Source organism: Salarias fasciatus, chromosome 4, assembly GCF_902148845.1.
Source record: "Salarias fasciatus chromosome 4, fSalaFa1.1, whole genome shotgun sequence".
Taxonomy (NCBI): Eukaryota; Metazoa; Chordata; class Actinopteri; order Blenniiformes; family Blenniidae; genus Salarias; species Salarias fasciatus.
Genome location: NC_043748.1, coordinates 21,497,505 through 21,520,190, shown reverse-complemented (window position 1 = coordinate 21,520,190; position 22,686 = coordinate 21,497,505). Strand labels below are relative to the sequence as shown.

The following is a 22,686-nucleotide window of genomic DNA, read 5'->3' as shown; positions in this document are numbered from 1 at the left end:
GGAGTCCAACATGCACCGGGAACAGGTCCGACTTACTGCCGGCAATGCGGACCAGACTCCTACTCTGGTCATACAAAGAACGGACGGCCCTTAACAGGGGGCCCCGGACTCCGTATTCCCGGAGCACCCCCCACAAGACACCACGAGGGATGCGGTCGAATGCCTTCTCCAAGTCCACAAAACACATGTGGACTGGTTGGGCAAACTCCCACGAACCCTCGAGCACCCTATGGAGGGTATAGAGCTGGTCCACTGTTCCACGACCAGGACGAAAACCGCATTGTTCCTCCTGAATCCGAGGTTCGACTATCGGTCGGATCCTCCTCTCCAGTACCCTGGAATAGACTTTCCCGGGGAGGCTGAGGAGTGTGATCCCCCTATAGTTGGAGCACACCCTCCGGTCCCCCTTTTTAAACAGGGTGACCACCACCCCGGTCTGCCAATCCAGAGGCACTGTCCCCGACTGCCACGCGATGTTGCAGAGACGTGTCAACCAAGACAGTCCCTGCACATCCAGAGACTTGAGGTACTCAGGGCGAATCTCATCCACCCCCGGTGCCTTGCCACCGAGGAGCTTACCAACCACCTCAGTGACTTCAGCTTGGGTGATGGACGAGTCCACCTCCGAGACCTCAGCCTCTGCTTCCTCCACGGAAGACGTGGCGACGGGATTGAGGAGGTCCTCGAAGTATTCCTTCCACCGTCCTGTGATATCCCCAGTTGAGGTCAGCAACTCCCCACCTCCACTGTTAACAGTGTTGGCGGAGACCTGCTTTCCCCTCCTGAGGCGCCGGACGGTTTGCCAGAATTTCTTCGAGGCTGACCGATAGTCCTCCTCCATGGCCTCCCCGAACTCCTCCCAGACCCGAGTTTTTGCCTCCACAACTGCTCGGGCTGCAGTTCGCTTGGCCTGCCGGTACCCGTCAGCTGCTTCGGGAGCCCCATGAGCCAGCAAGGCTCGATAGGACTCCTTCTTCAGCTTGACGGCAGCCCTCACCTCCGGTGTCCACCACCGGGTTCGGGGGTTGCCACCACGACAGGCACCAGAGACCTTACGACCACAGCTCCGGGCAGCTGCTTCGACAATGGAGGTGGAGAACATGGTCCACTCGGACTCAATGTCTCCAACCTCCCTCGGGACATGAGAGAAGCTCTCCCGGAGGTGGGAGTTGAAAACCATGCTGACAGAGGGTTCCACCAGACGTTCCCAACAGACCCTCACAATACGTTTGGGTCTGCCAAGTCTGTCCGGTTTTCTCCTCCGCCAGCGAATCCAACTCACCACCAGGTGGTGATCGGTCGAAAGCTCTGCTCCTCTCTTCGCCCGAGTGTCCAAAACACGCGGCCAAAGGTCAGATGACACGACAACAAAGTCGATCATCGACCTCCGACCTAGGGTGTCCTGGTGCCAAGTGCACTTATGGACACCCCTGTGCTCGAACATGGTGTTCGTTATGGACAAACTGTGACTAGCACAGAAGTCCAATAACAGGACACCACTCGGGTTCAGATCAGAGAGGCCATGCGATCCAATCACCCCCTTCCAGGTCTCACTGTCGCTGCCCACGTGGGCGTTGAAGTCCCCCAGTAGAACAATGGAGTCCCCAGTCGGAGCACTGTCCAGCACCCCTCCCAGGGACTCCAAGAAGGCCGGGTACTCTGCACTGCTGTTCGGCCCATAAGCCGAAACAACAGTGAGGCACCTATCCCCGACCCGAAGGTGCAGGGATGCGACCCTCTTGTTCACTGGGGTGAACTCCAACACATGGCGGCTGAGCTGCGGGGCTATAAGCAAACCCACACCAGCCCGCCGCCTCTCACCGCGGGCAACGCCAGAGAAGTGGAGAGTCCAGCCCTTCTCGAGAGGTTGGGTTCCAGAGCCCAGGCTATGTGTGGAGGTGAGCCCGACTATATCTAGCCGGTATCTCTCAAACTCCCTTACAAGCTCGGGCTCCTTCCCCCCCAACGAGATGACATTCCATGTCCCTAGAGCTAGTCTCTGTGTCTGAGGATCGGGTCGCCGGGCACCCTGCCGTCGGCTGCCACCCAATCCACATTGCACCCAGCCCCTACGATTCCCTCGGCGGGTGGTGGGTCCACCGGAGGGTCAGCCCACGTCGCCCCTTCGGGCTGAGCCCGGCCGGGCCCCGTGGGCAAAGGCCCGGCCACCAGGCGCTCGCTTGCGAGCCCCAACCCCAGGCCTGGCTCTAGGGTGGGGCCCCGGCTGCGCCATACCGTGCGACATCACGGGCCTCGATTGTAATATATTCATAAAGGCTATTGACCTGCCCTTGGTCTGGCCCATCACCCAGGACCTGTTTGTCATGGGAGACCCTACCAGGGGCATAAAGCCCCGGACAACATAGCTCCTGGGATCACGTGGGCACTCAAACTCCCCCACCACTTTAAGGTGGCAGGTCAGGGGGGAGCGTTTTCAAAATGTTAGCATGTAAATTAAAAACTGTTGTGAAATGAGAAATGCAAAAATGACGTTTCCACTTGAAGCATGTGAATGTTGTGTAATCGAGGCTTCAGTGAGATTAATGGAGGACTAGATACCTGATCTGGTGCTTAAATGATGCTGCAGTGAAAACGAGCTGACAGCGTTAACATCAAAGTTGAACAGTGTGGGTCAAATAGAAAATACATGCTGAAGGTGGACTTGGTTTTCTGACATTTCACGGTATTTATCACCAGGAGGGATCATGAAAACAGTCACCATGCCTGAAATATCTATTCTTCTAATGAAGTGAGGAAGGATTTCCAGCAGGGGGAGCTATTTCCCACACTGCAGCTGTATCACCTGGGGTGTGTGATGTGATGGACAGGTTCAGAGGTGTGTTCGGTCTGTGGTTAGTTTTTACCCCGTGTTGATGACGTGTCGAAATCAAGAAAAGAAATGTGAAAATGGAAACATCAGAGTTTCACAAACACGACGCAGGTGAAATAAGGCGCCGAAAAACAAATCAAGGCAAGGTTCTGTCACACAACCGAAAGAAAAATTCCAAAATCACTTTATTTTTTAAGCCAAAAAACATTTGTTGAAAATTACAACAGTTTAAAGGTCAAATTTCTGTTCAACATTTACTGGTATAACTCATTTAAATCTACAAAATGAGACACAGCAGCTTGATATCATCTCAGAGATCATTTTGAAATGTTCTGCTGCTCAACTCACCAGTTACCAGTGAGCTCTGGCTTGTTTCGTGTCTCACTACCAGTTTTCGCCACGAGGTGGTGTTTTGAGTCACTTAAGGAGACAGACGAACCTTAAAACACTGAGGTTCTCTAAAACATCTGTATTTATTATCTATCTAATAAACATTGAGCCACAAAAGAATCAATACTTAATTTGAATGTGGATTTTATGTGTTGTATATTTTTATTGTTGGATTTCTTATCATTTTTTGAATATTAGAAATGTTCAAATTGTTTTTTTCTTTCTTAAAAATACTTGACCTTCCTGTGTGTACCAGTAGAGGGAGCTATGCTACTATTTCTGAATCAAAACTTGTGCCTCCTTCAAGTTTGTTCAGCACTAAAAATGGCTGCATGTGTTTCACTGTGAAGCTGGAGATCTGAGGGGAATTGATCCAGACTCTCATAGAAATGGAGTTTATTCCAGTGAGATAACTTTCAAGAGCAGAGCTGCTCGCTCTGTTTGAGTGACGCTTCATAAGAGCTGATAACATCTTGAAAAAGAATGATTAGCACAAGTGGAAGTGTTTGTGAACCAGGTTTGTCTTTGGTTTCTCCTGATAATGAGACCATCATTTGAAGGAAAGGTCACAAACTTTGGTTCGTCAGACTGAACATGGTGCAGGAAAAAGTCCGCCTTAAAAAAAGGAGAAGGAACTCAAACACACCAATGAGCTCCAATGGCGTTTGTGTTTCGTCTTCATTCAACTGAGGAAACGTGCACGGACAGACTGAAAACAGATCTGGACTAGTTTGTAGGAAAGGGAACATGCTGAGTGGTGGATATTGTTGAAAACTGGTCCTGGACGCTCTGCAGAAAGACTGTTGATTGACTGGAAACACACAAAGAATGAAGCCATTTCGGCTGGTTTTACTGGGATTGTCTCCTCAGGCCGCATATTTAGATTTTTCTCACTTTTCTTCTTTTATTCTGACAACCAGCACTGAATGAACACCAGTCAATTAGAGCCTCAACCAATTGACCAGATTTTGTATATGTCTGGTTCTTATGTCTGGAATCTAACGTTGGCATTTCAGTTGGGAAAATATCCCGTTTGACAGTGTAGGGGTGGAGAACTTCGGTGATCTGGGTGGGAAAAATCGACCGTTAAACCCAACTTGTCCTGAAAAGAGAAAATTTGGTCCAACATCACCACTGGACTCTTGGTTGTGTAGAAAAACACACAGTTGGACCTGATTTTTTTTTTTTTTTTTTTTTTTTTTTTGAGTCATCTATTTCCATTTTCAAATTAATTCTTGGTATTTCACTTAAACTCAAGAAGTTTGCAGGGTAACTGTGCTCAAAAATACCACTTCTGTGTTCTTTACTGCAGCAGGAAAGGTCCTCGGTTTGTGTTTTAATCAATACTCAGAGACTGACCTCTCGTAAATCGGCCCGTCGTTGGTTCTTTTAAGGTTTCATTGTGATCACAGTTCAGTTACAGCTGTAGAATGAGAGTTAGATATTAGAGTGAGAGAGAATCACTGTTTGGCTTCCTCTGTAAGTCCTGAACTTACAGGAACATTGACGTAAAAATCTGTCAGGGTTGAGAATGCATTGTGTGTGTGTGTGTGTGTGTGTGTGTGTGTGTGTGTGTGTGTGTGTGTGTGTGTGTGTGTGTGTGTGTGTGTGTGTGTGTGTGAGACCTTTCCAAAGCTTATGTGCCTGTTTGTGTATCTTCTGAAGGACCCAGAGAGCCGGGACATCTGCACTCAGGACCCGGCTACAGTAAGTCCTTCGTGAGTTTTGACTCTGGTGTGTGAATGAGTCCGAGCTCCAACGGGATGTGACTGTTTACACACCGTCTGGTGTTGCTTCTCGTCTTCGTCCCGCAGTGCAGGACCAGGATAACTCCGATAACAACACCATCTTCGTCCAAGGCCTGGGGGACGACTACACGGTGGAGTCCGTGGTGGACTTCTTCAAGCAGATCGGGATCATCAAGGTAACCTTTGGTCCTCGTTTTCAGACACACGCAGCCGTCACGGCGTTGAACCGTCAGCCCTGCAGACGTCTGGCTCCGGCTCGTTCTCTTAGGTGAACAAGAAGACGGGGATGCCGATGATCAACCTGTACACCGACCGGGACACGGGGAAGCTGAAGGGAGAAGCCACCGTGTCGTTCGACGACCCGCCGTCTGCCAAGGCCGCCATCGACTGGTTTGACGGTCAGTTTCAGACCTGAGCTTTTTGTTCACTGTGGAAACAGAGTAGTGAGACCAGTTTTCCTACAGAGTGTCTTTCTGACTGACCTTTCCCCTCAATCTGTGTGTTCCAGGAAAGGACTTCAATGGAAACCCGATCAAAGTGTCGTTCGCCACCCGCAGGGCCGACTTTGGAGGCCGAGGCGGTATGAGGGGAGGCCGAGGACGAGGAGGTGAGCTTCCTCTAATGCATGAGAGGATGCTTGCTCGGGTTGATGATACCAACAGATTCACTCCTCAGAACCTTCATCTGGCACACCAAGCGCTCCTGTTTGAAACCGAAATCACAGTTGAGGAACATTCACGCTCCTTCCTGCTCATTTATTGATACGATTATAGGACTGTACGTATTAATAATTCAATATATCCTGAAGACCGTTCCTCGTGTCACGAGAAGCGTCATAAGAAACCCACTTGGATAATAAACCTGATCTGTGCAGGGCCAATGGGTCGCGGAGGATTCGGAGGAGGTCGCGGTGGAGGTTTCCCAGGAAGCAACGGGGGAGCGGGAGGAGGGGGAGGGGGCGCACCGGGAGGAGGAGGATTGGGAGGAGGAGCAGGAGGAGGAGGACAGCAGAGAGCTGGAGACTGGAAGTGTCCAAACCCGTGAGTTCAGACCTGCAGAGTCCTCTCACACACTTCTCTCTGCTGCTCGTCACACAGATGTGGTTCGGTTTAATAAACACTTTAACTCTTGTTACCAGGAAACAAAGTCTTTGTCCCCCGCTGTGTGTCTCTGAGTCCACATGCTGTCAGACCTCTGTCCTCTGGAAACTTCTGCTTTGATGGAAACTTGTTTTTTTTTCGTTTTCTTGCAGTAACTGTGGAAACCTGAACTTCTCGTGGCGTAACGAGTGTAACCAGTGCAAGGCGCCGAAGCCGGAGGACGCCGGCGGGATGCCCCCCATGGAGAGAGGTGAGGCTCGCCTGGGACTGACGCTGACCACGTTTTGTTTTATTCTGTTCCGACACTGTTTTGGTGTCGGTGCTGCTCGATGTCCACTTCTCAGAGATAAATACATCTAATTTTTCTCTTCTTGACCTTCAAGACCTTTTATGTAACCAAAAAAAAAAAAAATAAATGCTTTGTCAACCTGTAGAGACAAGGAGACGCTCCCTGGATAGGTTTACTGCAACAATGGACACACACCCAGTCCTGGCAGAAGGGTGTGAGAGAGTGACACACACACACACACGTCCGGCACGCCTTAGTTATTAATACAAATACAGAACAAACAGGTGAAATAAATTAGAGGTGTGTGAAGATTCCTGAGAGCAGCAGCAGCTGATCCCATGTTTCCTTCACAAACGAGGGAAAAGCTTTAAAGCGATACTTCGACATTTTGGCAAATTGGCCCATTTAGCGCAAGTCCTTAGTCATTTCGAACAGCATACTTACTGTTTTTGTGAGAGTGAGCTGTTGTCTATCCAGAGGTGAGTCGGGGAAGGTTTTCGGGACGGACACAATGGAAGTGAACGGTATTTTTGTTCCCCCTCGTCAAACTGATCAAATACACAATCCAACAACCCCAAAACACTTTGGTGGGCATGTTATAATCCGCACATTCACTACGCTGTGGAATATTAATGCAAAATTACGAGATTGAGTTGTTTTGGTGATGATTGCTAAGACGGAACTACTTACTAAACATGGTGTCTGGGCGTAGTGATTTCAAAAGAACAAGTAGTTCCCAGTATTTGCTTCAGTGTCGTAACGCTACAATATTATGTGTTGGTGTTCCACAGCGTAGTGAATGTGCGGATTATAACATGCCCACCAAAGTGTTTTGGGGTTGTTGGATTGTGTATTTGACCAGTTTGACGAGGGGGAACAAAAATACCATCCATTTTGAGACAGCAATACAGAGCACACACTTATTCAATCAGCTATCATGGCCGATTCATTGAAATGTATTTATTTATTCATTTATTTATTCAATATTTGTTGGATGTGAACAACTTTAAAGATTCAACATGCATGACTTCAGTCTTCAGTTTCTGCTGCTGCAGCAACACGGTTCACAGAATCCCATCATCAGCAGTTTAGGATGCAGAGAACTTGTATTTCCCTCCAGCCAAACAAAAAACAGTGACGGTGTCACTGAGACTGCGTTAGTTAAAGTCACTAATGACTTGCTATTGGCGGCTGACGCAGGTCTAGTCTCAATCCTGGTTCTCCTAGACCTCAGTGCAGCTTTTGATACAATCGACCACAATATTCTCCTGCAGAGGTTAGAATGTGAGGTTGGCATCAGAGGAAAAGCCCTCTGCTGGTTCAAATCCTATTTATCTAATAGGTACCAATTTGTTCACGTTAACCAACAGTCCTCACCGTGCTCCCAGGTCAGTTATGGGGTTCCTCAAGGGTCCGTGCTCGGGCCAATTTTATTTCTGTTATATATGCTTCCTTTAGGGAACATAATTAGAAGTCACGATATCAATTTTCATTGCTATGCAGATGACACACAACTGTATTTATCTATGAAACCTGATCAAACTAATCAAATAGACAGACTCAGTGACTGTATCAGAGAAATTAAAACCTGGATGACTACGAACTATCTCCGTCTGAATCCTGGCAAAACAGAGGTCATTATACTAGGCCCCCATAAACTGAGAGAGTGTCTATCTGAACAGATTATCACCTTAGATAACGTCAGTATATCCTCCTCCTCTACTGTGAGGAACCTCGGGGTCTTTTTTGATCAGGATATCTCATTTAAAGCACACATCAACCTGGCTTGTAAAACAGCATATTTCCACTTGCGCAACATAGCTAAAATAAGAAACATTCTACCTAGAAGCGATGCAGAAAAACTCATCCATGCATTTGTTTCTACTAGATTGGACTACTGCAACTCCCTTCTCGCAGCCTGCCCAAAAAGTGTATTAAAAAACTTTCAGTTGGTTCAAAATGCGGCCGCCAGATTATTAACTGGAACTAGAAGACGTGAACACATTACTCCCGTTCTAAAATCTCTTCACTGGCTTCCAGTCGAGTTTAGAGTTAGATTTAAAATCCTTCTCCTCACTTACAAAATCCTAAATGGGACGGCTCCAACCTATCTCCAAGATGCTTTAACGCCTTATCAACCAATCAGAGCACTTCGCTCTCAAAATGCAGGGTTACTGGTGACTCCTAGAGTCTCTAAATGGACACTAGGTGGAAGAGCCTTTAGCTATCAGGCACCGTTTTTATGGAACCAGCTTCCAAGTGGTGTCAAAGAGGCAGACACAGTCTCCACATTTAAGGTTAGGCTCAAGACGTTTCTCTTCGATGCAGCCTATGATCAGGTCAGCTAGGGATTCTAAACTAAACTAAACTAAACTAAACTAAACTAAAACAAACCAAACCAAACTAAAGTAAACCAAACCAAACTACAGAAAACCAAACTAAACTAAACTAAACTAAACTAAACTAAACTAAACTAAAGTAAACTAAACTAAACTAAACTAAACTAAACTAAACTAAACTAAACCAAACCAAACCAAACTAAACCAAACCAAATTATACTAAACAAAATTAAACTAAACCAAACTAAATTAAACTAAACTAAACTATACTAACTAAATACTAGTTTAAACAGTTAAGTATCCACAAAGCTGCTCTAGGAGCTAGAATGCTGTGGGAAGTACGGTGCACTGAGCCCTGTCCTCTAATGTCTGAATGTTCTTCCCTTTAGTCCGTTCATTGCTTTTCACCTGCTGTTCCCCCCCTTCGAGGGGGAGTCTTCTCCAGTTTCAGCTGCTGACTCCACTATTACGAGGGCCTACGAACAAGCTCCGTCCGGACCGGGAGGACACTCCTGTCGGTCCTGCCCGTGGACTGGCTTCGGTTCTACTGCTGGGATCTGTGGTTCTTGTGCTGGACCGTCCAACGGACTGTACTCAACATTGTCCTAGGCTTTACTTCTTATTGTCTCATGCTAGCTGTTGCCAAAGCTGTCCGTCCCTGGGAGAGGGATCCCTCCATACTGTGGTTCTCCCCAAGATTTCTTCTTTTCCCACTGGGTTTTTGGAGTTTTTTCTTGCCGGATGTGAGGGTCGAAGGCGGTGGTTGCTTCGTTCTGTCTCGTTACGGCTTATTATGCTTATTCACTGTTTTTACTGTTTTTACTTTTACCGACCAATGTAACATCTTGACGCCCTCTGAGGCAACTGTTGTTGTGATACTGGGCTATACAAAAATAAATTGATTGATTGATTGATTGTTCCTCATCATCACGTGAACCTTCAGGTCCTGAAAGCGCTGTGATGAACCAGGAGTGAGAGGAAGAAGCAGCAGCTCTGACCTGCAGGGCAGGTGAAGGAATCTGCAGGACAATCAGAGTTGAGTCATTGTTTTGAGACGGCTCTAGACAAGATACACACACACACACACACACACACACACACACACACACACTCGCACGCAGACAGGTGAGGGGTGTGTCTGTACATCTGAAGGGCAACCGGTCTATTATGCTCATTTATTCAGCAGCGGCTCTGCAGCTCCCTGATCTTCCAGTCATGGCTTCCCACAGCGCGATGTGTGTGACGGCTCTGCTGACTCTACTGGTTCCAGGTAAGACTGCATGTTCTCACCTGGATCACTTCCTCACAGGGGGCCTAATGAGGTGGAATGTAGATCTAAACCTTTCCTGAAGAACTAATCTGTCTCTGCTGCACTCCGTGATCCATCTGCATCACTGGCGTACCACAGGGTTCGGTTCTCGGCCCACTATTACCTGATCACCGGAGAGAAAACCATCACCCTGATGCCACATATTTTTTTTTAATTGATTTTTGCTTTCATGTGCTCATCTTCCTTTGTATTTTAATTCCAGGGCTTCAAACTGTTGTTATCTCAGTTTTAGTTCCATGAGCAGCAAGAAAGAAAAACAGTAAAAAAAAATAAATAAAAAAATTAGACATTCAGACAGAAATGATGTGACACTGACTGTAGAAGATCCCATTTTCTAAAAAGTACCACACAGAAATATGACACATGACAGATTAGTTTAGTCTGCGGCAGGAAAAGTGACTCCTCGGATAAAAATAAATAAAAGTGAAAAGAAGTGAAAGTCCTAAATGATGTAAATGGTGAAATCTTAGCTCCTTGGCTTTCCCTCCACTGTCATGCTGAAATTTCTCAGCAAAAACTCAAAAGAAAACCTGATAGTTATATCTTAGTGGTCAACAAGTTACTGAAAATTAGTTCATGAAAAGTATCACTGACCTCTTATTCATTAGTTTTCCATGACTCATCAGTTACTGTTTTAATAATGGTTACATCCTGGTGTTAGCATTCGATCTGGGTAAGAATAATGTCTCTAAATCTCATTTAATTTTGTTTTAAATTTGTAAAAGATTTAATAGTTAACATTAATCAACCAAAATATCAGACAAAACAAATGGTGAATAAATAAATAGCAGAGCAATATAATTTGATTTTATGACTGAAAAGGAGAGGAAAGAAGTAGTTGATTAAACCCCGCCCCTTCTCCATACATTTGACTTTTTTAACTAACACTTTTTAAAAATAATCAATTAAGCTGAAGTTACACCTGGTAGTGGGTGGAAGATGCTCTTTTATTTGATGTTAGGAAGAGGAAGATGCTCTATAATCTGGATATTAGTGGAGGAAAGTGCTCTATAAGATGGATGTTAGGAAGAGCTGATGCTAATGCTGCTTCCAGTGGGACATGTTTGATGTTGCTGTCGCCTAATTAATGAAGCTTCTCCTCCAGTTAACAGGAGTTTAGTCTGTTAGTAACCATCAGATCAACAGCGCAATGCTAAGAGTGACATCTGATTTCACCTTTTGACACGATGCGAGGTGGAAGGACCCAGGCACATGTGGCCAGGTCGAGTGGGTTTTACATAATAAATTATAATTACTTTAAATAACACTACAAAGTTGCTAAAATTGGAGACTTTTATATTTACAACGCCAGCTGGTAGAAACCAGCGTCCCCAAGGTTATCCTGCATATATAAAAGGCCGTAGGTTCGTTAGACTGATGGACCGGAAACAGATATCAAAATAGACTTTGCTTTATTTAATTTTAGCATTCATTTATGATACAACTATTTTCCCTTTAAAAGATGCATTTCCATTCAATCAAAATAAAGTTACAAAATGGGACCTGCATGCCTGGAAAATAAACCGCATTTTAAATGTGGCCTCCTAAAGCAGCAGCAGCAGCATAAAGGAGGAAACCCAAATGGCAGCAGCGGAAACCAGTCACGTGGAAGGAAAAGGCCCGTCTCTGCGACCCCAGAACCTCTAGGGCAAATCTCACCGGATCCGCAGTGGCGGATGAGTTGCCACACGACGTAGGGATAGAACAGGTGCGCTGATGCTCGTGAGAGAACAGGAAGGGAGCACTCAATATTAACTGCAGCGGCGCCCCGCCAGAGACAGCGTTCAGATCACCAACCGCGTTAACACAAGAGCGGTGGAGAAGCAAGTTTAACTTGTCTTTAGCTGAACCGAGGGTTTCATGGCAGCTTCTGTGCTCGCTGCAGCACTGCTTGAACTGACAAACGCCAGAGAGAGACGCGCAGGTGAGTTGAGTCCGCAATTAAAACTCCGGTGTGGCGCGAGGTGCCGCCCAGCGTGCGCGTGTGCATGCAAGTGCGCGTGCATGTGAGGGTGCACACCTGTGCACCACTACATTCTATCCCCCCCTTTTGGATCGTCGACCCGACGATTGACTTGCCAACACGGGCCGACTGCCAATTGCAATTTGTTAAGTATCCAACACGGAACGAGGAAGGTTGTAAGGGTTGGGGTGGTGACCAGCTGTGGAGCGTGCCGACCTTCTCACGCCTCCACTACCCAGTTCAACAGATGAGGATGGCCCAGTGTTTGATGGCAGCGTTGCGGGTTGTACCTCCATTCCCCCTGATGCAGATACGGGCTCCCCAAGGTGTGACACTCGCGAGCCAGCCGAGACAGGGGCTGCATAACACAACTCCTCCTCGCAAGATGACCCACTAGACCGACTGCGCACAAGCCGAGATGGACCACCATCCCGGACAACTTCCAGTGGGTTTACTCCAACCCATGTCTTTATTAGGGAGCGATGTAACTGTTTAGCCCTTGTCTGGTCCTGAACAGGAGCAACGGTGTGGACTGATCCTCCTTCTGGTGGAGCCCTTACGACAATATGTGGCACAGAGGACCACAAGTCCTGAATCTTACATCGACCTCGCACGTTAGTATTACGCACCAGAATTAGCTGTCCTTCATTCAAAGGATCACCACGTAGATGGAGATCATGCTGGGCTTTGCGGCCTTAGGCCGCTGCTCGCAAACGCTCTTTTGCACCTTCGAAAGCCAACTGGAGACGAGTTTGATGTTCCACAATCCAATCATGAGGGCGCCCAGCAACAGGTTCCTCAACTAGACCTAACAGAAAGTCCACAGGTAATCTGGGTTCCTGACCAAACATAAGGTAAAATGGTGATTCACCCGTGGAATGGTGAGGAGTGGTGTTGTAGGCATACAAGACTTGAGGCAAACATGCACACCAGTCACGTTTGCGGGAAGCTGGTAAGGTGCGCAGTAAGTCATGCAACGTACGGTTTAACCGTTCGCACTGGCCATTTCCAGCAGGATGGTACGGTGTCATTCGTGATTTCTCAACACCGTAAAGTTCGCAAAGCTGTCTTATCAACAAGCCTTCAAAACTCCGACCCTGATCGGAATGTATCCTCGCTGGGACGCCGAACTTCGAAAACCACTCAGACACCAACACTCTCGCTACAGTCACCGCCCGCTGGTCTCTCGTCGGAATAGCTAAAGTATATTTGCTGAACACATCGGTGATGACAAGTACATTTTCCAGTCCAGTTGATGATGGTTCCAACAAAGTGAAATCTAGCGCTATAATCTCGTTTGGTCGGGAAGCCAAAAGATGACCCATAGGAGCCCGGGCGAGTGGACGGGAGTCCTTAGCGACTTGACACCGCTCGCACTGTCTGCACCATTCACTCACAGCCTTGAACATTCCCGGCCAATAACAGCGAGCTCTGAGTAAGGCCAGTGTTCGTTCCACGCCTTGGTGACCATGTTCTTGGTGCATCTGTGTTACCACCTCCTCAATCAATGCTGATGGCAGCACAAGGTGGAACACAGCTTCCTGGCCATCTGGACGGAATACCTTCCGGTACAACAGCCTACTACGCTCCACTAAATGGTCCCACTGCTGAAGCAAGACAAAAGCAGGATGAGAAAGTTTGTTTCGCTCCTCACTGTTAGGCCGAACCCCGGTCCTCCCAAAAGTTCAGCACTTCCTGTATAATAATAATAATAATAATAATAAACTTTATTTGTATAGCACCTTTCAAGATCACTGAGTCACAAAGTGCTTTACACATTATAAACAACAAAGGATAAAAAACAGAACAAAAACAACACAAAACGGGAAAAGAAACAACAGAATCACAGAAAAGCCAGACCGTAGAGATGCGTCTTGAGCTGCTTTTTAAAGGAGTCGACAGTGTCCGCTGATCTTAGATTAACTGGGAGGGAGTTCCAGAGAGTGGGAGCCACTACCTCAAACGCGCGGTCACCTTTAGTTTTTAGTCTTGAGCGAGGAACAACCAGCAGGCCCTGGTCGGAGGACCTCAGGGACCTGCTGGTAACATAAGGCTGTAACAGATCTGTGATGTAGAGCGGTGCCTGGCCGTGCAGAGCTCTGTATGTAACCACAAGGATTTTATATTGTATTCGAGACTTAATGGGGAGCCAGTGAAGAGCAGATAAGATTGGAGTTATGTGGGACCTCCTGGGAGTCCTGGTCAGCAGTCTGGCAGCGGCGTTTTGGACCACTTGCAGGCGATCCAAAGATGTTTTGCTGACACAGGTAAACAGCGAGTTGCAGTAATCCAGGCGTGATGATACAAACGCATGGATAAGGATCTCCATCTCAGCTTGAGACACAATGGGCCTCAGTTTGGCTATGTTCCTCAACTGGAAAAAGCAAGTATCACACCATCAGCTGCTTGAAAGGCACAGATGTCACCAGATGAATGACCCGGAAGGGCAGGTACAATAGACTGAGATGCCTCCACCATTGATGGGCCACCTGGCTCTCCCAGGTTATGTGGTATAAGGCTAGCAGGGAGTGATTCTGCGAGATCCTGAGAAGTGAGGCCTGGTTGGCGGGACAGAGCATCGGCATTCTGATTGCTCCTACCCGATCTATACTTCAACTCAAAATCAAACGATGCAAGCTGTGCAGCCCAACGCTGCTCAATAGCTCCAAGCTTTGCCGTCGCAAGATAGCTAAACGGGTTGTTGTCGGTGTAGACAACACATCTTTGACCCAACAAGTACTCCCGGAACTTATCGGTCATTGCCCACTTTAGAGCAAGTAGCTCGAGCTTCATTGAGCTATAGTTAGACATATTGCGTTCCGTCCTACGCAAACCACCGCTCGCATATGCGACTGGTCTAACCATCCCGTCTTGGTCCTGGGAGAGCATGGCTCCCAACCCACTGTGGCTTGCATCCACCTCTAAGATGAACTGCTTCGAGAAATCTGCATATGCAAGCACAGGCGCACTCGTCAACTTTGCCTTTAGCGCATCAAAACTTTCCTGACACTCTGCTGTCCAGAGCTCGAGATCACACTGCTTTACTTTCTTTTTCGACTTGCCTGTCAAAATGCCAACTCGGTGATGCAACGGCGCTGCTAACTTTGCAAATCCTTCAATGAAGCAGCGATAGTAGCTCGCAAAGCCTAAAAAAGACCGAAGTTCAGTGACTGTTTTGGGTGTTGGCCAATTTGCCACACACTCAATTTTTGCGGGGTCTGTAGAAACACCTTTATCAGAAATGACATGACCAAGATAGCTAACTTCATGTTTAAAGAAGCTACATTTACTGAGCTTAACTTTTAGACCTTCCTGATTAAGCCTCCCTAAGGCACAGTCCAGACGTTGCAAATGCTGCTGAGCATCGGACAAAAAGATGATAATGTCGTGTAAGTAAAGCATCAAAGACTGCCCTTGCTGATCACCGAAAATGCGCTGCATGAGGCGTTGGAAAGTTCCTGGAGCGTTCCAAAGGCCGAAAGGCATTCTATTCCACTCGAAGAGCCCAAAAGGTGTACAAAACGCAGTCTTTGGTCTGTCTTTCTCTGCAATCAGGACCTGATTATACCCGGCAGCTAAATCCATAGTTGAAAACCAACAGGCACCCGTCATGGCATCCAACGATTCGTCAATGCGAGGAAGAGGGAAGGCATCTTTGCGGGTCTTCACATTCAGTTGCCGATAGTCAACACATAGCCGTAACGTTCCATCTTTCTTACGGACTAAGACTATAGGCGAGGCATAAGGGCTGGAGCTTTCACGTATGACCTGCGCCTGGAGCAGTTTGTCTATGTGCTCTTTGACTACCTCATATTCTGATGGAGGAATTCGACGGTGGCGTTGGCGAACGGGAACACCATCCAGAAGTGGAATTTCGTGTGAGATGAGGTTGGTGCAGCCCAAGTCTTGGTCATGTGCTGCAAAGACTGATATATGCATCCTTAACAAAGATTGAGCAGCATCGCGTCCTTCTGGAGGCAGATGTGAAAGGTCAGTGTTTTCAATCTGGTCAGGAACTGAAACAGATGCTGCTTGCAAGGCTATCTGAGCGATAACAGATGGTACTTCTGCAACACCTGAAGGCAAGCTAACTACTCTCACATCATCCAATGTGCCAATGACTGTACGGGAGTAAAGATAAATGTCAGAAACACTGACATTCATGACAGGAATGTAGGCTGTTCCTCGGGACACATGAACCAGAGCAGGAGATGCCAACAGACCTGCAAGTAAGCCAGACTCTGCTGGTTCAAACAGCACTGTGCCGTCCGAAAAATGTTCAGCGCAGGTGGCAGCCACAATCTTCATTGCGCCTCCTGGTACACAACAAGGCTTCTTTCCCCTGACCCTAACTCTGCCAGGCTTTACACGAGTAGGTTGTTCACTCGCAAAATGACACTTCTGCAGAGCGTCCACAAGAGGGGTGGGGAGGGATGCAGAAGCTTCACCAAATAGGGCAGAGCCGTACTGTCCAAAAAGTTCTTCATAAAACTTACTGATTATGTTCATCCCTAAAACTCTAGGGACTTGACAAGGTACACGGCCAGGTGGGTCCTTCACCACCAAAACACCACAGCAGGGCATCAGCTTTCCACACAGCTCAACATCCAGTTCGAGGTAACCCAAATATGGAATGGCAAGACCATTGGCGGCTTTAAGTTCCAGCCAATGACAGGCTCTAAGACATTCTTCGCCCCATGGCACAAAGTTCTTATGAAAGAAACTCTCTGTTATGGTGGAAACCATCGATCCGGTGTCCACAAGACAAGGTACAGGGGCGCCTCCCATCCCTACATCAATGTGTGGACATGTCGAGATCAACTTCCTAATGTCTTCTAACCTCCCAGCCATTCTAGAGTCCTCTGAGCCAGTACATGCCCCACCCGAGCTTTGGCTCGGCAGCACGGTGGGCGCTAGTTTTCCGAAGGCTGTGAAGGAGGGAACTGGCCATGCGCTGCTACCTGAGCACGAGAAGGAACTCGTGGGCCATCACACTCTCGAGCGATGTGTCTCGGCTGTTGACAACGATTACAAATGAGGGGGCCTGAGCGAGGTGAATGGCTACGAAAGCGTGGGGATCGGGTTCGTTGGCGAGAGGTCTGTAACTGTGCTATACTTTGGGCGAGTTTGTCCTGCTGTTCCTGCAGTCGCTGCAATAGCTCCTTCATTTCACTGACCTCCGATTTTATCGAGCTGATCCAAATGCTGATGACCACCCCGTACCATGTACTGGATACCAAGTGTTGAAGGGACAGAATTACTTCTACCACGCACACATGGGGACAGCCCCTCACGCTCCCATCGGATTGCCTCAGCTCTGACGTCTAGCAGTGTAGCTGCAGGAGTCTGTTGCACATATTGTTTTAGCCAACGACGGAGATCGTTATTCAGAACCTGCTCAACGAATTGGTCACGCAACAGAGCTTCAGAATTTGGGAAGTTCAATCAATTCAATCAATCAATTTATTTTTGTATAGCCCAGTATCACAACAACAGTTGCCTCAGAGGGCTTCAAGATGTTACATTTGTCGGTAAAAGTAAAAACAGTGAATAAGCATAATGGTAATATGTCAATATTTACAGTAACGAGACAGAACGAAGCAACCACCGCCTTCGACCCTCACATCCGGCAAGAAAAAACTCCAAAAACCCAGTGGGAAAAGAAGAAATCTTGGGGAGAACCACAGTATGGAGGGATCCCTCTCCCAGGGACGGACAGCTTTGGCAACAGCTAGCATGAGACAATAAGAAGTAAAGCCTAGGACAATGTTGAGGACAGTTCGTTGGACGGTCCAGCACAAGAACCACGGATCCCAGCAGTAGAACCGAAGCCAGTCCACAGGCAGGACCGACAGGGGTGTCCTCCCGGTCCGGACGGAGCTTGTTCATAGGCCTTCGTAATAGTGGAGTCAGCAACTGAAACTGGAGAAGACTCCCCCTCGAAGGGGGGGACAGCAGGTGAAAAGCAATGAACGGACTAAAGGGAATAACATTCAGACATTAGAGGACAGGGCTCAGTGCACCGTACTTCCCACAGCATTCAAGCTCCTGGGGCAGCTTTGTGGATACTTAACTGTTTAAACTAGTATTTAGTTAGTATAGTTTAGTTTAGTTTAATTTAGTTTGGTTTAGTTTAATTTTGTTTAGTGTAATTTGGTTTGGTTTAGTTTAATTTAATTTAGTTTAGTTTGGTTTAGTTTGGTTTAGTTTGGTTTAGTTTGGTTTACTGTAGTTTGGTTTACTGTTGTTGTAAACCAAGTAAGTTGTTTGGGGCGTGCCGTTTAACCCTTTCCATTAATGATTTGAGTGCAAGTGAATACTCCAACAGTGTCTCACCCTCCTGTTGTCTCCGAGAAAAAAACGCCTCCTGTAAAGCAACATAGGACTCTGAACAACCATAAAGTTCCTCTAGAATTGTCGTAATTGCCGCTGGGTCACTCCGTTCTTCTGCAGAGCGAAATTTGATTTCCTCCCGGGCCTCCCCTTCCAAATGATCATAAAGAAAAAATGCTCGGTCAATGGCAGACAAATGTCTAGCCACCACTACGCACAGGCAGCCAGGCAGAGTACAAAAAGTCCTTTATTTCCTCAGGAAGTCAGGAACCCAGCTGGTGCAGGCCAGGACACATAACACACAGACAGACCCACAAGGAGCCAACACAACACACCAGGGGAGCAAGACTTAAATAGAGGTAGACTCAGGTGAGGCACATTAGGGAGTTAACGAGACAGGTGACCTGGCAGGAGAACAAGAGGGCAGACAAACACAAAACAGGACCCCAGCGGCCCACGAGGTCGCAGGGGCACAGGGCGTGACACCTTTTTCAAAATTAACAAGCCGGCTGCAGCTTGCAATGTGTGTTTGTGTCTAGAATGGTCTCATCTTCTTTCATTGTTGTACTGACAAAAACATCAATCTGCTCCGTTGAATGAATGTTCATGAACTGAGAGAACCGTTGCCTCTACAGACGGTGAAGTAGCCTCCTGAAAACTGAATCCAGAATGTTATTTCAAGACACTTCTCTGTCTTCCAGAGGCTGAGACGCAGTCGTCAGGTGAGTCATTCTGTTCTAAACTCCTTCTCTTCTCTCATCGGTAGCATTTTCAACATGGTGGTGGTGGTGGTGGTGACAAGCCTTCATGTCTCGGTGTGTGTCCAGTGTGTGGCAGAGCGTCTCTGAACAACAGGATCGTCGGAGGGGAGGTGGCCCCCGAGGGGAACTGGCCCTGGCAGGTCAGTCTGAACAGGTTCGGGGTCCAGTTCTGCGGAGGGTCCCTCATCAACGAGGAGTGGGTTCTGAGCGCCGCCCACTGCTTCCAGGGGTGAGTGGGTTCGCTTCCAGACATCTTCAGCAAACGGACACATGGAGGAGCTGACAGGCAGGGGTTTCTGTTCGCTCTGCGGCTCTCAGTCTCACGACCGCCCGGCTGACGGCGCACCTCGGCCGCCAGAGCCAATCCGGACCGAACCCCAACGAGCAGTCCTGGAGCATCTCGCAGATTGTCAGTCATCCCAACTACAGCAACGTGACGGAGGACAACGACATCGCCCTGCTCAGGCTCTCCTCACCGGCGACCTTCACCAGCAGCATCGTGCCCGTGTGCCTGGCGGCTCCCGGCAGCGCTGCCCACACCGGGGTCAACGTCTGGGTCACCGGCTGGGGGTCGACTAGTGAGAATGGTGGGTCGCATGCAGCTTACTGAAGATTAGCATCTGTTAAATTTACTCAGTTGCATCACAAAGTTTAACTACTTCAAATAACTTACCACATTAATGCTAATCACAGCAACACTGAGCCCAGGCTGACGCCCGCCATGTTGCCATGTGTCGTTCCAGGCTCGTTCTCCAACGACCTGAGGGAGGTGGAGGTGCCGGTCGTGGGGAACAGACAGTGTAACTGTAACCTTGGCGTGGGTCGGATCACCGACAACATGCTGTGCGCCGGGCTCACAGAAGGAGGGAGGGACGCCTGTCAGGTGAACATATTTCATGAGTGAATCGCTACCATAGCAAGGTTAGCTTAAGCAGCAACAAGTGACCACGTGACTGCTCTGATGAAATCGGTAACTAGTTACAGTTTCTGAGGTGTCAGTAGACACGTTCCTCCATCTTTGTTGGAAGTGAAAACCCCCATAGTGCTGACAGCTCAGCTAATGCTAACACTACAACACTGCTCAGTCATCATCTTTTACGGAGGACATGATGAGGGACTCGTCCTCCTCATTGACTCCTTCTGCTCCTCCAGGGGGATTCAGGAGGTCCGCTGGTGAGCAGGCAGGGAGGCGTTTGGGTGCAACTCGGAATTGTGAGTTTTGGGTCTGGCTGTGCCAATCCTGGATTACCGGGAGTGTACACCCGCGTGTCCCGCTACATGAGCTGGATCAACGGCCGCATCACCAGCAACCAGCCGGGCTACGTCACCTTCAGGTCCACGGGAACCGACAGCGACCTGAATGTCACCTGCAGAGGTCTCCCACCTCCTCCAACCGCCAGTGGAACCACCGCTCCTGCAACTACACCCGGAAGCAACACCAACAACCCTGCTCCTGCAACTACACCTGGAACCAACACCAACAACCCTGCTCCTGCAACTACACCTGGAACCAACACCAATAACCCTGCTCCTGCAACTACACCTGGAACCAACACCAATAACCCTGCTCCTGCAACTACACCTGGAACCAACACCAACAACCCTGCTCCTGCAACTACACCTGGAACCAACACCAATAACCCTGCTCCTGCAACTACACCTGGAACCATCAACCCTGCTCCTGCAACTACACCTGGAACCAACACCAACAACCCTGCTCCTGCAACTACACCTGGAACCATCAACCTTGCTCCTGCAACTACACCTGGAACCGTCAACCCTGCTCCTGCAACTACACCTGGAACCAACACCAACAACCCTGCTCCTACAACTACACCTGGAACCAACAACCCCGCTCCTGCAACTACACCTGGAACCAACAACCCTGCTCCTGCAACTACACCTGGAACCAACACCACAGGTGGAACCTCCAGCAGCTCTACTACTGGTCTGTCTTCTTCAAACACCACAGCCGCCTCCTCTCAGACCACCGCCAGCGGGGGGTCCTCCAGTCCCTCCACCTCCCTCATGGCCGTCCTCCACCTCCTGGCCGTCTCCACTAGCCTCCAGCTCTTCTCATAGAGACGAGCCTGAGTCACATGATGTGAGAAAACAAACGTGAGATGAAGGCGAATCCAGTCAGAAGCAAACAAACCAGAAGGCCTGTTCTGTTACTGAAACAGGATACCGTTCACACGAAGCTTTCAAGAGAAAACTCAACATTTTGGGACAATTTTCAGTGTCTGTTTGCACAGGGGTGTTTTCAGCCACTGAAAATGCAACTTTCTTTTCATTAACATGATTTACAAATGGGTTGACGTCGCAGAAGTGGAAAACGGATTATTAATTTTTATTAGCTTCAAGATTAAAAACAAAAAAACAACAACCTTTCCTGGTATTTTCCTGGTCATGGATTAAAACTGCTGGCAGGTTTTTTTGTTTTTTGTATTCAGTGTGAAAATAAACAACGTAAATGTTGTAACGGTGCTTCTTTCCGTCTGATGTTTGACTCTCGTGCTGAAACATTCAAATCCGTCCTTCAAAACTTTCACTGAAGTTCAGTCTTGTCATGTGACGATAGCGGAGATATAAAAGCAAGTCGGGTTGAGCTCAGCTCATGAGGAAGTTACGAGTTTTCATTTGTAACAAAGTACAATTTTACAGACCAGATGTGATCATGTTTTGATCGATGGAACAGACCGTAAAGCTATAAGCTTAAATCAATACAGGAAGACACTGTTCAGATGGTTGGTTATTGATGATGACTGATTATTTTGCTAGTTTCAGACACAGCGGAGCTGTTCAAGCGATCGTCACCCCACTCCTCCCCTACCTCCTTCATCATCATCCCTGCTCCTCACTGGATTCAAACCTTCATTTTTTCCATTTCAGGGTGAGAAAGTTTTGAATAAACCTTTAAAACTATATTGCTCTAAAGGACACGTGATATCTACAGGCAAGACGCTGCGCTCGTGTTGCTCTTTTAATTTTGTTTGGCGAGTTTCTACAAGTCCAGACATGGTGCAGTCGTGCTGTGCCATCATATCCCGGTCCCTGCCGCTGCTTCCAAGTTGGGAATGAGAAAGACGTCATCCCTTCGTTCGTTTTTTTACTGGAGCGACGTTACCGCAACCCGCTTTGACCACAATGCATTGCGGTTTTTTCCACTGCAGATGTCATCCTTTCGAGCCCTATTTGAAATCCTTGAAAAACGTGATGCTCATGATTCCAGTGTAGCGTCACATGTCACGCATCTTTAATTTTTACTCCTGATTTAAATGATTAATTGCAGCGACCCATTGATTGAAAAAGAAACGGTGTGTGATGTGGGCATCAAGTTTGAATTCAATGTAGATAACCTTTTTAAATCAGACAAAAACACAAATTATTGTCCATGATTTGAGAGATTCGGGTGCCGTTCACACGGTGACCATTTCAAGTGAAAACACAAATTTAACTGCGTTTTTGTGTAAACAGGCCCTCGGAAGAAGCTTGAAGCTTATTAATTCAAATTGATGCCAGAAATCCAGTTTTTAATTTGTTCCAAAGTTTATTATAAATACCGAGTTTGAGAAACCCGACACCACCTAGTGGCAAGTAACG

At 47.7% G+C, this 22,686-nt stretch overlaps 2 protein-coding genes across 2 annotated transcripts; both read left to right on the top strand.

Annotated features, from left to right (window-relative positions):
• Positions 1-4,799: 4,799 nt before the first annotated feature.
• On the top strand, positions 4,800-12,321 carry LOC115386920 (RNA-binding protein FUS-like). Its single transcript, XM_030089384.1, has 7 exons — positions 4,800-4,927; positions 5,035-5,144; positions 5,237-5,366; positions 5,477-5,575; positions 5,843-6,008; positions 6,221-6,349; positions 12,300-12,321. Coding segments are annotated over exons 1-7 (657 nt in total). The 5' UTR covers positions 4,800-4,926.
• Positions 12,322-12,848: 527 nt separating this feature from the next.
• On the top strand, positions 12,849-21,458 carry LOC115386919 (serine protease 48-like). The gene is made up of 6 exons (XM_030089383.1): positions 12,849-12,870; positions 19,024-19,044; positions 19,150-19,312; positions 19,402-19,670; positions 19,827-19,966; positions 20,236-21,458. Exons 1-6 carry the CDS (start codon positions 12,849-12,851, stop codon positions 21,163-21,165), a joined length of 1,545 nt encoding a protein of 514 aa, XP_029945243.1. The 3' UTR covers positions 21,166-21,458.
• Positions 21,459-22,686: the final 1,228 nt, after the last annotated feature.